At 42.8% G+C, this 12,187-nt stretch overlaps 1 protein-coding gene across 1 annotated transcript in view; it reads left to right on the top strand.

Annotated features, from left to right (window-relative positions):
- The first annotated feature begins 3,631 nt into the window (after window positions 1-3,631).
- The window catches only part of PGM5 (phosphoglucomutase 5), a 67,395-nt gene continuing 58,839 nt past the window's right edge, over window positions 3,632-12,187 (top strand). The window contains exons 1-2 of the mRNA XM_079330035.1: window positions 3,632-4,036; window positions 10,628-10,790. Coding sequence (XP_079186161.1) covers window positions 3,776-4,036; window positions 10,628-10,790 — 424 coding nt within the window. The 5' untranslated portion in view covers window positions 3,632-3,775. The remainder of the gene's footprint in view (window positions 4,037-10,627; window positions 10,791-12,187) is intronic.

The following is a 12,187-nucleotide window of genomic DNA, read 5'->3' on the forward strand; positions in this document are numbered from 1 at the left end:
CGTTTTGAAACAAAATCATTGCAAGTTTAAGAAAAAAAAGTTAGAAAATTCCTCATTTGGAAGCACTGGGGTTTAAAAGTGGTTTTGTTCTTATTAGCAAAACAATATAATTATTGAATTGCAATTTTTGGAGTGGTTTAAATGAACTGATATTTTATTTTTAGAACTTTTTGTTTCAATAGCTCAGGTTAGCAACTAACAATAAGTGCATGACATTTTTCATATGATAACTGCACTATGAGAGGAACTGGAGTATCCAGCTCAGGATGAGAATTTGAACTTCAAAACATGGCACCATGGGGAATGGCTGAATTAATTTTGAGTATCCACATTTCTATCTGGAACACATATTGCACGAAACAACTACAAAAATAAGTTTTCATCTAAAACTCAGGTATTATACTAGTGATGAACTGTGAGCTGAAAGCCAAAACTTGCTTAGTTAATGGCACTGGTTCAATTCCCAAGGAAGTGTCATGTCCACGGCAATTTCCTGTACATTGGCATCAAACCAGAATTGGGCTGGGCTTCCATAATCTACCTTCAAGAAAATCCATTAGTATTTTCTACCATTTTGCAGAGGGGACATTCAGATCAGCAGGCCAACAGAATTATAAGTTGCTATAAAGGGCTTCTGCTGCTCTGGGACAGACTTCTTTCCTTCAAGTCCACACAGTCAACAACCCAATTCCCAGCTCAGTGCATGAAAAAACTGGACCTACAGGGACAAAGGCATCAGTAAAATGTGGGGAAAAAAAAGACTGTCAAAAATATAGCTCTCAGAGTAATAAACACTGCCATGTTGTCACAAGATAAACGAGTTATGGCAAACATTTTAAGGCTCAGGAATTAAAAAGCTTTGAGAATCAAATAAAACCCAAGTAGGGGGTGAAAACATTTCTGAACTAGATCACACACATATCAAACCAAGTTTCTAAAACTGGCATTTAGAAAGCTAATTGTTTTAGTTGGAAACAGAACAAATGTAACATGTATCCTGTCACTCCATTAAGCTGGTTTTTATTTTAACAACCTTTAAAAAACTCATAACACAGTTTAGTAATACTAAGAATACATTTAGCTGTTGTTTCCCAAAAAGACATTCCAGACTTTTAGTATCACCCCAAATTGATAATTATTCATTTGTAGAAGATACACAGCAGTAAACAGCTAATGCACCACCATATCAGCCATTTACAGACTTCCACTTCTCAATGACATCTGCTGACAACAGGACTGCGTATGGGACTTGCACTGCTATAAAAGAGAAATTGAAGCACTTACACATGGATAAATGTATCAGCATAATGCTAATCTGGGCACTGGAAAACTGAAGAACTGAACGAAGAAAACTAGAACATTTTTTCTTTTCTTTGGCTTTTGTACTAAAATATTCAGGCACTCTAAATTAACTTCTTCCTCCTTTCCACTGCTCCTGTGAAAAAAAAGCCTGGTCTTTTATTTTTAAAACAAAACCTGAGGTCCCCCCTGAAATATCATGACTTTATGACACAGTTTAGCAAAGTATTACAAGAATCATAATGAAAGAGGCATTACATAAACTTTTGGGTCGACTTACCTAAAGAACTTGAGTTTGAACTAAAAAATTTGCAGTGCTCAGTACAACCCATTACACCTCTGGTAGTGCCTACACTTCTGGCAGGCAATGCTTGAAAAGAATGTAAAACACACCTTTTCATTACTGCAGATAAATTGCATGGGTTGAGACAAGCAATTCTGGAACTCTGTCATTGACTGTCCCTCAAAATATACATTCTCAGAATGTCAGTGTTTGCAGAGTTTTAAAAATTGATTCAAATTGATATATTTTCTTCCAAATATTCAACACATTTTCTCCATCCATATGAAAAATGCAGTCAATTCTTTATTCCAAAGACTATCACATTTCCTCTTACTTCAGTGATGAGTTTTCCTTTATTTGGATCTTATCTCTTCTTTCTAACATTTTCAATCTTTGTTGCTGTTTTCTTCTTGGGTACTTGTTCTGGTAGATAGAAGTTATCTGATTTTATTTCAGCTTTCACAAATGAGCTCTCACTCATGCAATTTCATTGCTGTCAGGACCCAAAATTACTTAAGATACAGGTTCCTCATTTAAATTGTGCTTTGTTTATATTAGGGATATGAGAACTGGCATTTCCACAGGACAGACTTTTCCCTGTTGCTGTTTAAAATGCATTCTGAATCAGTATAGGAAGCCACAATCACGACTACAGGCTAGAAGTCTAACAAAAGAGATGAGATTACTGTATGTGCTCTGGCCCCCTGCTGCAATATTTGGCCCACTATAAAGGTATTCTGCCAACAGAGCTAAAATTCTTGTATCTGCTTAGACGGAACACTTTGTTAAAACACTTTGTTAAAACTATGCTGGCTACCATAGCATGCTTTACTGTGTTTTACTGTGATGGCAGCCATCTGTGCCAAAGAAATGTATGTGTAGAAAATTATATCTTGAACTGTCACACTCTATTTGCTATGAACCACTAAAAAGCCTGCAGAAACAGGGCTCAAATCCATGACTGAGTTCCTCTGGTTACCATTCAGCAGGTGACTCTCACTGACTCGTAATGAAGTACTGAATGAACTACTCAGTGAACTCAGCCTCTATAGAAGACAAAACCATTTTACCCGTTTGCCTGACCACTTGCTATCATTGCAGCTAACATGCTGCTGTGTTGAACCATAGCACTCCACCAGGCTTCTGAGTGGTATATGAGCAGACTCCTTCACAGAAATGAGAAAAATACCTTAAAAAAAATATTTTTCCCTGCTCAGATATAGATCTATCTACATCAGGGATTTCCTAAGCACAAGAATGACATTGGGGTTACATGACTATTTTTTCCCAACTCCCCGACCAAGGGAAAACAATGTTGTGTGGGCTCAGTGTGAAAAGAGCATTTGGATGGAAAATTTCAGCTGATGTTTGACAGTCACAGGCTGTCATCTATAAACACAGCCTTTATACAGGGAAATGTCAGGCATCCTCTAGCAGCCGCTAGTGCCACCACCTCTGCACTTCATTTTAGCAGACTGAACTCATGTCAATGAACTAAGCTTTACCACACATCTGTATTAAATGCCTTAGTTTATCATACGGAAAGAAACCTCCACGGTTGTCTTTACAGAGAGGGAGCCTGGAGAGAAACCAGCGCGGTTAGTAAGAGGCCGTCTTTAAGTTTACGTACGATAAAAAAACTTTGCTTTTTGAGCAATACAGTAATATATATATATAGATATGCATTTTCTCTCTGTTGGTTCTTTAACTGCCGGCTCCCCCGTTTCCTCAGCCGGGGCAGTACCACCGCCCGGCCTCACCCCAGCCGCGATTCTCCGCTCCGTGTGGGTGCAGCCGCCGCGCCCGGCGCTGACAGACCGTGATCCCCCCGAGCAAGTGTGCTCGCTGCCTCCAGTTACACCCCTGGCAGGAGCCCGCGGCTCTCGGCTTCGCTTTCCAGGGTTATTTTTGGCCGGGGCCGCCGCATGCTGATGGCAGCGAGCTGGCGGGCCGCGGGCGCCTTGCCGGGCAGCGAGGCGCCGGCGGGGCCCCCGGCGGGGCGGGCGGGGAAGGGGCGGTGCAGCCCGGGCCCGCCCCGGCTCCCCCTCGACGCCGGGCGCCGGCCGGGGGCCGCCGGGGGCCGAGCCAGCGCGGCCCCGCCCGGGGAACGCCTCCGGGTCCCGCGGCCGGCTCGGCAGCCCGCGCCAGGCCCGCCGCAGCCCCCGGAGCCACGGCCGGGCGGGCGGCACGGCCATGGAGCGCACCCCCATCCCCGTGCTCACCGTGCAGACCGCGCCCTACGAGGACCAGCGCCCCACGGGCGGAGGGGGCCTGCGGCGGCCCACGGCGCTCTTCGAGAGCCAGCGCAACTACCTGCCCAACTTCGTCCAGAGCCTCCTCTCCTCTGTCGACCTCCGCGACCGGCAGGGCTGCACCATGGTGGTGGGCAGCGACGGCAGGTACTTCAGCAAGACGGCCATCGAGATCGTGGTTCAGATGGCCGCGGCCAACGGGGTAAGCTGTGCCCTCTCCCTTCCCGCCGCCCCTCGGCGGCACCTGCTCCCCGCCATGGCAGCTCCACGGAGCACAGGGCACTCCGACCCCTCAGTGCCCCGGGAGCACCGGGCGCATTGACCCCTCAGAGCCATCCCCGGGGGCACGGGGCACTCTGATCCCTCAGAGCCATCCCCGGCAGCACAGGGCACTCCGACCCCTCAGAGCCATCCCCGGGGGCACGGGGCACTCCGACCCCTCAGTGCCATCCCCGGCAGCACAGGGCACACTGACCCCTCAGTGCCATCCCCGGCAGCACAGGGCACACTGACCCCTCAGTGCCATCCCCGGCAGCACAGGGCACACTGACCCCTCAGTGCCATCACCCCGCCGTGCTCCGCATGGAGCCTGCCCGGAGGAGCCGGCGCTGCTGCCTTTCAGCGCTGTGCCCCTTCATGCCTGCCCCGGTCTGTGCCCTGCGCCTTGGCCAGGTCCTGGCGGGGATGGTGGCAGCCCCTGGAGGCTGCGAGCCGTGCCATTCTGCTTCACACCTTGTTTTAGAAGGAGAAAGGCAATATTTCAGCCTGGGAGCCGGAGCATAGGGCTCCACTCTGCAAGAGAAAATGTAGCAGAGTTAAAACTAAGTACGTGGGAAACAAAGCATCTGCTGCTCAGGATATTTTAAAAATAATTCAAGGGAAATGGTACTGTTGAACGAAGAGGAATTCAGCATTTTACCCGCACTTTAGGAAAATAATAGTTCTTTTCTCTTGGTCACTTGCTAAAAAATTATAAAATGCAGTGGTGGCAGAAACCTCTGGTCAGACGGGGTACAAATTTTTCTTGTGCAGATTTGAAAGTAGGAAAGAACTCTGGAAGAAAACTTACGTTTTCTGCTAGATACATGTGCATTCATGTGTGAATGTGTATGTACAGAAATCTGTAAACACCAGATTGTGCAGGCTTGAAATTCGTACTTCAAAGCAGAGCTGAAACTGCTATCACCTGTTAAGATGCCTAGACTGATCCTCTAGATTGGCAAAAGGAGTGATATAATTTTATAGGGTTTTTTTTGGTGGGGTAGGGATTTTTTTTTTAAAAAAAAGCTCAGAGCTTTAAAGGCAGTCCTTTCAAAAGATCTTTCAATTTTGAAATATGATTTGTTGTCACATACAAGACCAACCAATCTTGTATGAATGATGAGTATTTTAAATTTACTTCTGAAGCATGTTCTCAACATGCTGATAATATCAAGCAGATGTTCTGTGTTGCCTGAGATTTCAGAGGTTATGTTACATACTGTCAACCTAGTACAAAATCTCTTTTCATATAGGGAGTTGGTAGAGGTTTATGTGTCCAGGGGGGTAGGAGGGCTCCGTGGGGGACACTGGTGGAAGTGGGGGCAGTGTCGAGACCAGCACAGTAGTTCCATCTGCAGTGCAGGGAGGATAGCATCCAGGGAGTGAGTGTAGGGCAGAGGAGGTGGGATGGTGTGTGAGGAGTTGCAAGGAAAGGAGGATTGCTGCTCCCTAACCCCACTGCCGTTGTAGCTCCATGGAGATAGGGTCACTGATGGAGTTGTACCTGTTGACTACATGGCATAAAGTGCAGCAACAGCTAAAGCAGGAGCCCAGTGGCAAGAGCTGCCCTGCACAGGCTGTGGTCCTTGCATGCTCCTACAAGAATGGATTACAGTGCAGAATGACCACAAGAACTGAGGTGCTAAAGAAATTTAGGGTTTAGAGGAGCAGGGGCTTCTCAGCTGAAAGTTATACTGACTAATTTTTCCTGTCAGCCTGCCTCCTTCCTAATGCTTCTGTCACATTTCCCATCTTTCTGGACTATCTTTCTGACCTCAAGAGATTTCCAGTTTGAGATGATTATAACACCTTGCTGTAATAACACTTTCCCCTTTCTTAAGTTACTGCAAGTTTCTTAGAAACTACACCCTAGTGCCTTCTAAAGCCAAACCCTAAACTTGTCTCCTCGAAGTTCTCACAACTACCCGAATTCATGTATTGTTATCTTGTTAGTGACACAGTCCTCAGAGATTCAGCAGTCCAGCTGGTAGGGAAAACAATCTATGTTCCCTCTCTAACATTTTCACCCTGCTTATCCTCACCTCTGTTTCTCTCAAGCACAATGTAAATGCATTAAGTTTCGCATTTACTTAGTTAGTGGTATTTGTATGTTTGGTTTTTTGTTGTTAAAAAACACCTGCTGGGAAAATATCTAAATCTCCTGAAAATCACTGAACATCATTGTTCAGTGCTGTGCTATATAAATAGGGGGAGAGGAAGAGAAAATTCATGAGAGCAAAGATCTGTCCTTTTGGATGTGGTTAATATAAAGCATGTTGCTAATATCGCAGGAAATAAGTGAATTGATGTAGGCTGGATCAGATGAAACATGGGGAAGGCTTGAAAGGTGCATTGAAAGTGTTCAGCTGCCCTGAGTGCCAGCAGTGCTGATAAACTGAATTTTAATCTCCTTCCTGGAAGACACATACTGAGAGTCATGGCTAGTTGTGCTGGCTGAGTACAAAAATAAAAGTGATTTTCTATTATCATCTGTAAATGGATTGCCCTTTAGAGTTGCTAGGTTCCTCTTGTTCTAAATTGGTGACTCATCCCACATTCTCCCTGTGCTAACAGCCTGGCATGGCTGGCAAAGGCTCCAGTACAAGGAATGAGATGAGGTCCTTTGGTCAGTCAGCTGCCAATGCTTGGTCTGCCTTCTTCTCATCCTCGGTGCTGCTGGCTCACGCCCTCCAGCTCAGGGCTGTGGGTCCATGCACCACAGCCACAGCCTGCTCAGCCTAACCCTGGTGGCAGCAGCTGCAGGCTGGCCCATGCTCTGCAGCTGCAAGCAGAGCGTGCTCCACCAGCTCCTTGTGTTCACAGCCGAGGGTGTCTAACCAGGGCACACAGCTGGGATGGTAGCAAACACATTTGGGTGAAGGACTGCATGTCATGGGACGGTGGGGGAGAGTGAGGAAGGCCAGGCAGAGGTCCTGTACCATTCTGGGTTGCAGCAAGCAACAAAGTGGAGTGGTAGAAGGATGTTTGAGGGTCTCTTTCCCTTTTTGCCTGTGTCATGCCAGTAGGAGTGTCTGTCAACCTTAATGTCTGGAAGAACTGAGGTAGAAAGCTCCAGCAGCTGCAGTACAATTCCTCTATGAATTAGATGCAAATATTTCATTAGACCCACCAAGTGGGTGTCTCATTTTTGATGGGAAGTTTAAATGAGAAGCTGTTATTTGTGAGTCTTAGTGGCAGATCAGAAGGCAGTGATTTTACACTGAGTATGGAAAGTCATGACAACATGCTAGAGAGAGACTGCAGTGTTGCTGGTAATGCTGTGGAAGTTTGAGATGGCAGAGTGGAGTTTACTGGTTGTCTCCTAAATAACACTGTATTAGTTTTATTTTCCATGGCTTTTCATGCAAATCTTGTCCTCCCTCCCTGGGTCTGTGTGATATTAATTTGCTTCTACACTGAGTGTAGTGTTCAGTCATCTTCAGGATACTGTAGTAAAATACAGGAAGGCACAGCCCCAAGTTGTTCTGGATATAATCTGCTTTCTTCATGTTCTTTCAAGTGTAATTGACTGAGGCATGTGAGAGATTACTGGGAAAAATAATTTTAAAAAGCATTAAGTGACTCCATGGCAATCAGCTCAATCATCTGAAAAGGCACAGCTGTGAGCAGTAATATTGCATAAAAGTGTTCTTGTAAAGTACTTGATAGGGTACTTCATTCTTTCAGCTGTAACTGTTTGCTGAGGTCTTCGTTTCTGCTGTTACTAAAGGTACAGTGGCAAAATAGAATGTGACGTAGGGAGAGAGTATTAGAAGAGATGTTGCATGCCTGTGATCTTGTAGCCATGTAAGTTTTTTAATTCCAGAGATAATCTTTCTGTGCTATGAAATTGTCCAAGATTTTCAGAAGGGTATTATTGGAACTTTAGTTGTGAGTTAGTATGTGGCTACAGTTTGGTTACTGTTTTAGCTCAGATTTTGAGGAGTCTGTAAAAACAGATATTAGTTAAATTGATTAAAGAAATTAAAGTAGCATTAAATGCTACTTTAGCATTTGATTTAAAATAGAGATATTCTCTACCAAGAGAAGATGACCTTGTGCATTCCTGCCACGAAAATGAAAAAAATCAAAGGAAAATGGATAGCACATTTACACCTCCAAGGTCTGCGCTGTTCTCAGGGAATTTTGTAGCAGCACTGATGACCTTAATATAAGGTGAAACTTTATAGTAGTCCCTGCAAATAAAATATCAATGTATCATTTATGTAATTTGATCTGTAGGATCCTTAATTTAGAATACTAACTGTTGCAATATTTCTGTAGTACAGAAATTAGCATAATAAATAATATTTCAAAGTAGCATAGAAATAGTAGCCTCATGACAAGTGCTTAAGACAAATCAGATGACTCATTTATATTAATATTTGACGTCCAGAAAATGGGTAAACTGGTATATGCATCATCTTCTGAATGGGAAGAAATGAATTATGGTGAAGAGATAATCCTAGTAAATTTATGCATTCTGAATAATTCAAGTATTGTTCTAACTTTTAAAAATACAATGTTGTGCATGAAGACAAAAATCCACTACTTTAAATTTAGAAATACTCAAAACATGCTTGTCGTAAGCCTTCATGCAAGTGTAGATACTTGGGTACCTCCAGAGTGTTCAGAGTGGTTATTTTCAAGCATTTTGTAAAGTGTTATTGCTGTCATATTCCTTTTGTTTACCCATACACAATGCTCTTTTAAGAGCTGGCACATATTTCTGACAGCTGTATTTGGAAGATTGAGTCATTGCTCTAGCTTTCTACATGCTTCATAATTAAAAAAAAAGGAGGGACAATATTCATAACAAACAATTTCAAGGTTTTTTTAAATCATATTTTTCTTTCCATGATAATTTTTTGGTTTTTTCTTAACTTATTAACTCTCCTGTTTTCTAGCAACATTCCATAGGTTTCAGTATTATCTGCGCAAACTCTGAAAAGAGAAGCAGGTAGAGAAACAATCATTCTTTCATCAGAGCTTGAGGTGGAAATCACAGATAGGAAAATACATTTTCTGTGCATTTTTTAAAATTCAAAAGCAGATCCTGTGATTTCTAGTGAAAGATAAAGGGCTAGACATAGTTTGTGATTGGTGAAAATTATAAAAAAAAAAAAAAACTTATGGAATAAGTTGATAATTTCTTTGTGATCTTAATTTTTGAAATTCAGTTTGTTCACCAAACCAGTTTAAATAAACAATCTTCTAACCCTTTGCTCTTCTGGAATTATGTGGATCCACACTTCTAAGTGGCCATTAAGGTCCTCTTGTGGGTGTCCAGAAGAAGGTCATCTATATACGAGGGAGCAGCTCTTTGCGGACAGGAGGCAGGTACTGACACCTCCTGTGCTGTTGCTTTGCCACACAGACTGCGGAGCTATCAAATCTCCTTCAAACCAGAGAATGAAATCTGAAGTTCAATTCCCACTCTGTTTTCTGATAGGAAGTGGGAGGGATTCAGTGTTCTGCCTTTCCCTCTGCCTCCTCTAACTGCCCTGCCCTTCCCAAACTACTGCTCAGTAGTTATTGGTGGTGATGATGCTGGTTTATTTGATTTTTGGTTTTAATATTGATGTGTTTGAGAAGTTCCAGACTTAGACAATGTCCTTTTAAGCTCCATATGTAGCTGCCTCCGTTCTCATCTGTAACACTCCCTTTTGGGTTCCCCAGAAATTGGAACTCTCTTGTATTTCTTTGTAAATACATTTCTTGCTGTCTCCTGGATTATTTATGTTAAGCTGAAACTGTAGTATCTGCGTAGGGGATGAAGGCATGGTTTTGAAATTGGAACCTTGCAGTGGAACTGCACATAATACCAAACACATTGAGTCAGTGTTTAATAACACCGCCTGAGAGGTTTTTTTTTTTTTTTTATTTTAAGAATGGTGGGAACTTCCCTTGCTCAGCTGTGCCCTGGGAAACACACCCTGCTCGTTTGGAATAGCCAAGGAGTCACTGATAGCTGCAGCAGGAGCAGTGCTTTCTATGGGTCAGGACATCCAAGGCTGTCCTGCCAACAGAGTTGCAACTACAGAGCCGCAGGTCCTAATGTGGAGTGATACATGTGATTACACTGAAAGGCTGCTGTGTTTAAGGCAATTCTCTTTCTGTTCTTTTTATATTAAAGCCCCAGCTCTGCAAATGCATCCTTGGAATCAGGCCTAAAGTGTACTAATATCTGAGAGTGTTTGCTAATTTGTGGGGTTATCTGTCAGGTTTTTGTAGTAGGATGATAGCCTAGTGTTGTGCTTGGGAGCTTTTCAAATCTTTGTAGCTGTGCTCTTGCTTTGCTGTTGTATCCAGGCCACTAGGGTTAAATGTGCCAGGCTACAGTATTTTTTGTCAGTGCTCCAGGTTAGCATGCAACCAACTTATGGAAATTTCTCTTCAAAAGACTATGTTCTGTACCAAGACTTTACCATTTCTGTTCTGTACCTATATACCTATTGTGTGTGTGTGTTTATATACAAATTTTCAAAAGTTTAGTTCTATTCAGAGTGCTTTGGCTTGTTCTTTCCATTAGATTGGCAGGTTGGTTATTGGACAGAATGGGATCTTATCCACACCTGCTGTTTCGTGTATCATCCGAAAGATCAAAGCTGCTGGTGGAATAATTCTAACAGCTAGCCACAGTCCTGGGGGACCTGGAGGAGAATTTGGAGTCAAGTTTGAAGTTGCCAATGGAGGTATGGTTTTTTTTTTTTTAAAGGCACTAAAACATTGCATCTTGGTATGCTGAAAATGGTGTGTGAGGACAAGCTGTCTGTAACTATGTGTTTTTAATTTGCTCTGTTAAAACTGTGAAGAACACAGGCATCTCTTTTTCCTTAAATAATATAAGTGTATTTGTGTATGTGGGTCGGAAAAATAACCATTAAATGTTCACTGAAGCCCTTGGGGTAGCTGAAAGATTTCTGTAAACAACAGAGTTGCCATCTGTTTTTTACAGTCATTTATGTAGCCATCCAGATCACCGTAACAGTTCTAATCCTTTTACAGAGTTGCCTATGAGGGAGCTCTGTTTTCCTCATATTTCTATATTGCTTGTCGTGGCATTTACTTTAAAGCATGTAATTTCAGAAATACTGTAAGCAGTATAACTCACTGTCTTGTGTGGAAGAAGGCACTTCTTACGTTTACCCAGGAAGTAACTGGCCACATCCAGGTAGAGGGTTGTATCATTTTACCACTGCAATTCAGCCATTGAGTAAGGGAATTTTTGTATATAGCTGAAGTCTTGTTTTTCAAAATTGACAACTAACACATGTAGGTGTGTTATAAGTTCTGTATGCTTTACTCTATACATCTGTGTACACTCATATAACATAACTCAGTTATGTTGCTGACACCTTGTATACCTCACACATGTAGAGTGCTTTCTAGCTGAAAAAAAAAAAACAACTGGAAGTGCTTATAAAATATTTCTTTCCCCATTTTGAAGGTGGGAGGTGCTCTCTCTCCTAGATGGGGATGCTTTCTCCCTTCTCTCTTGTGTAATTGAAAAATGTGCATGGTTAAATGAGTGTGATTTTATAAACAGAATAGACTTGAATCCCAGAGGGATTAAAGGTACTGTGTCAGGTCAGCTAGTAAGAAAGCCAGGGTCACAGCACACATATACCAGAGCCAAACCATTAGATGCATTAGCACTCTATAAACTTTAAAACACACTATGCATGTAAAATCTGCTTGATAAATGTGTAACAGTTGGTGATGCAGTCTTTCTAGTGTGCTTTGCGTTTTCAAAGAGAATTCAAAAAGGCTATTAAGCTTTTTATATGAAACTCCTCAAACACAGGTCATGAGGTTTAATTATTTATGCTAATCAGCAGGGCCATAATGAAATTGGTTCAATTTCCAGCTAAGAAAATGTGTTTGAAAAGGTGTGTGTTTGAACTAAGACAGTGTTTAGGCACAGCAGCAAGCTCCTAAGAAAGGTTATTGTTGCTCTGTATTCTTGCTCAGTCTGTTTTGCAGCTCCCAGTCCAGCAGAAGTGGTTTGTCTCTGTAGCAGTAGAAGAGAATGTAGAGTGATTCTGTGGGACCTCCTTAGCTGGAAATGTCAGTAGACAATACATCCAGC

The sequence above is a fragment of the Erithacus rubecula genome (assembly GCF_903797595.1).
Source record: "Erithacus rubecula genome assembly, chromosome: Z".
NCBI classification, from domain to species: domain Eukaryota; kingdom Metazoa; phylum Chordata; class Aves; order Passeriformes; family Muscicapidae; genus Erithacus; species Erithacus rubecula.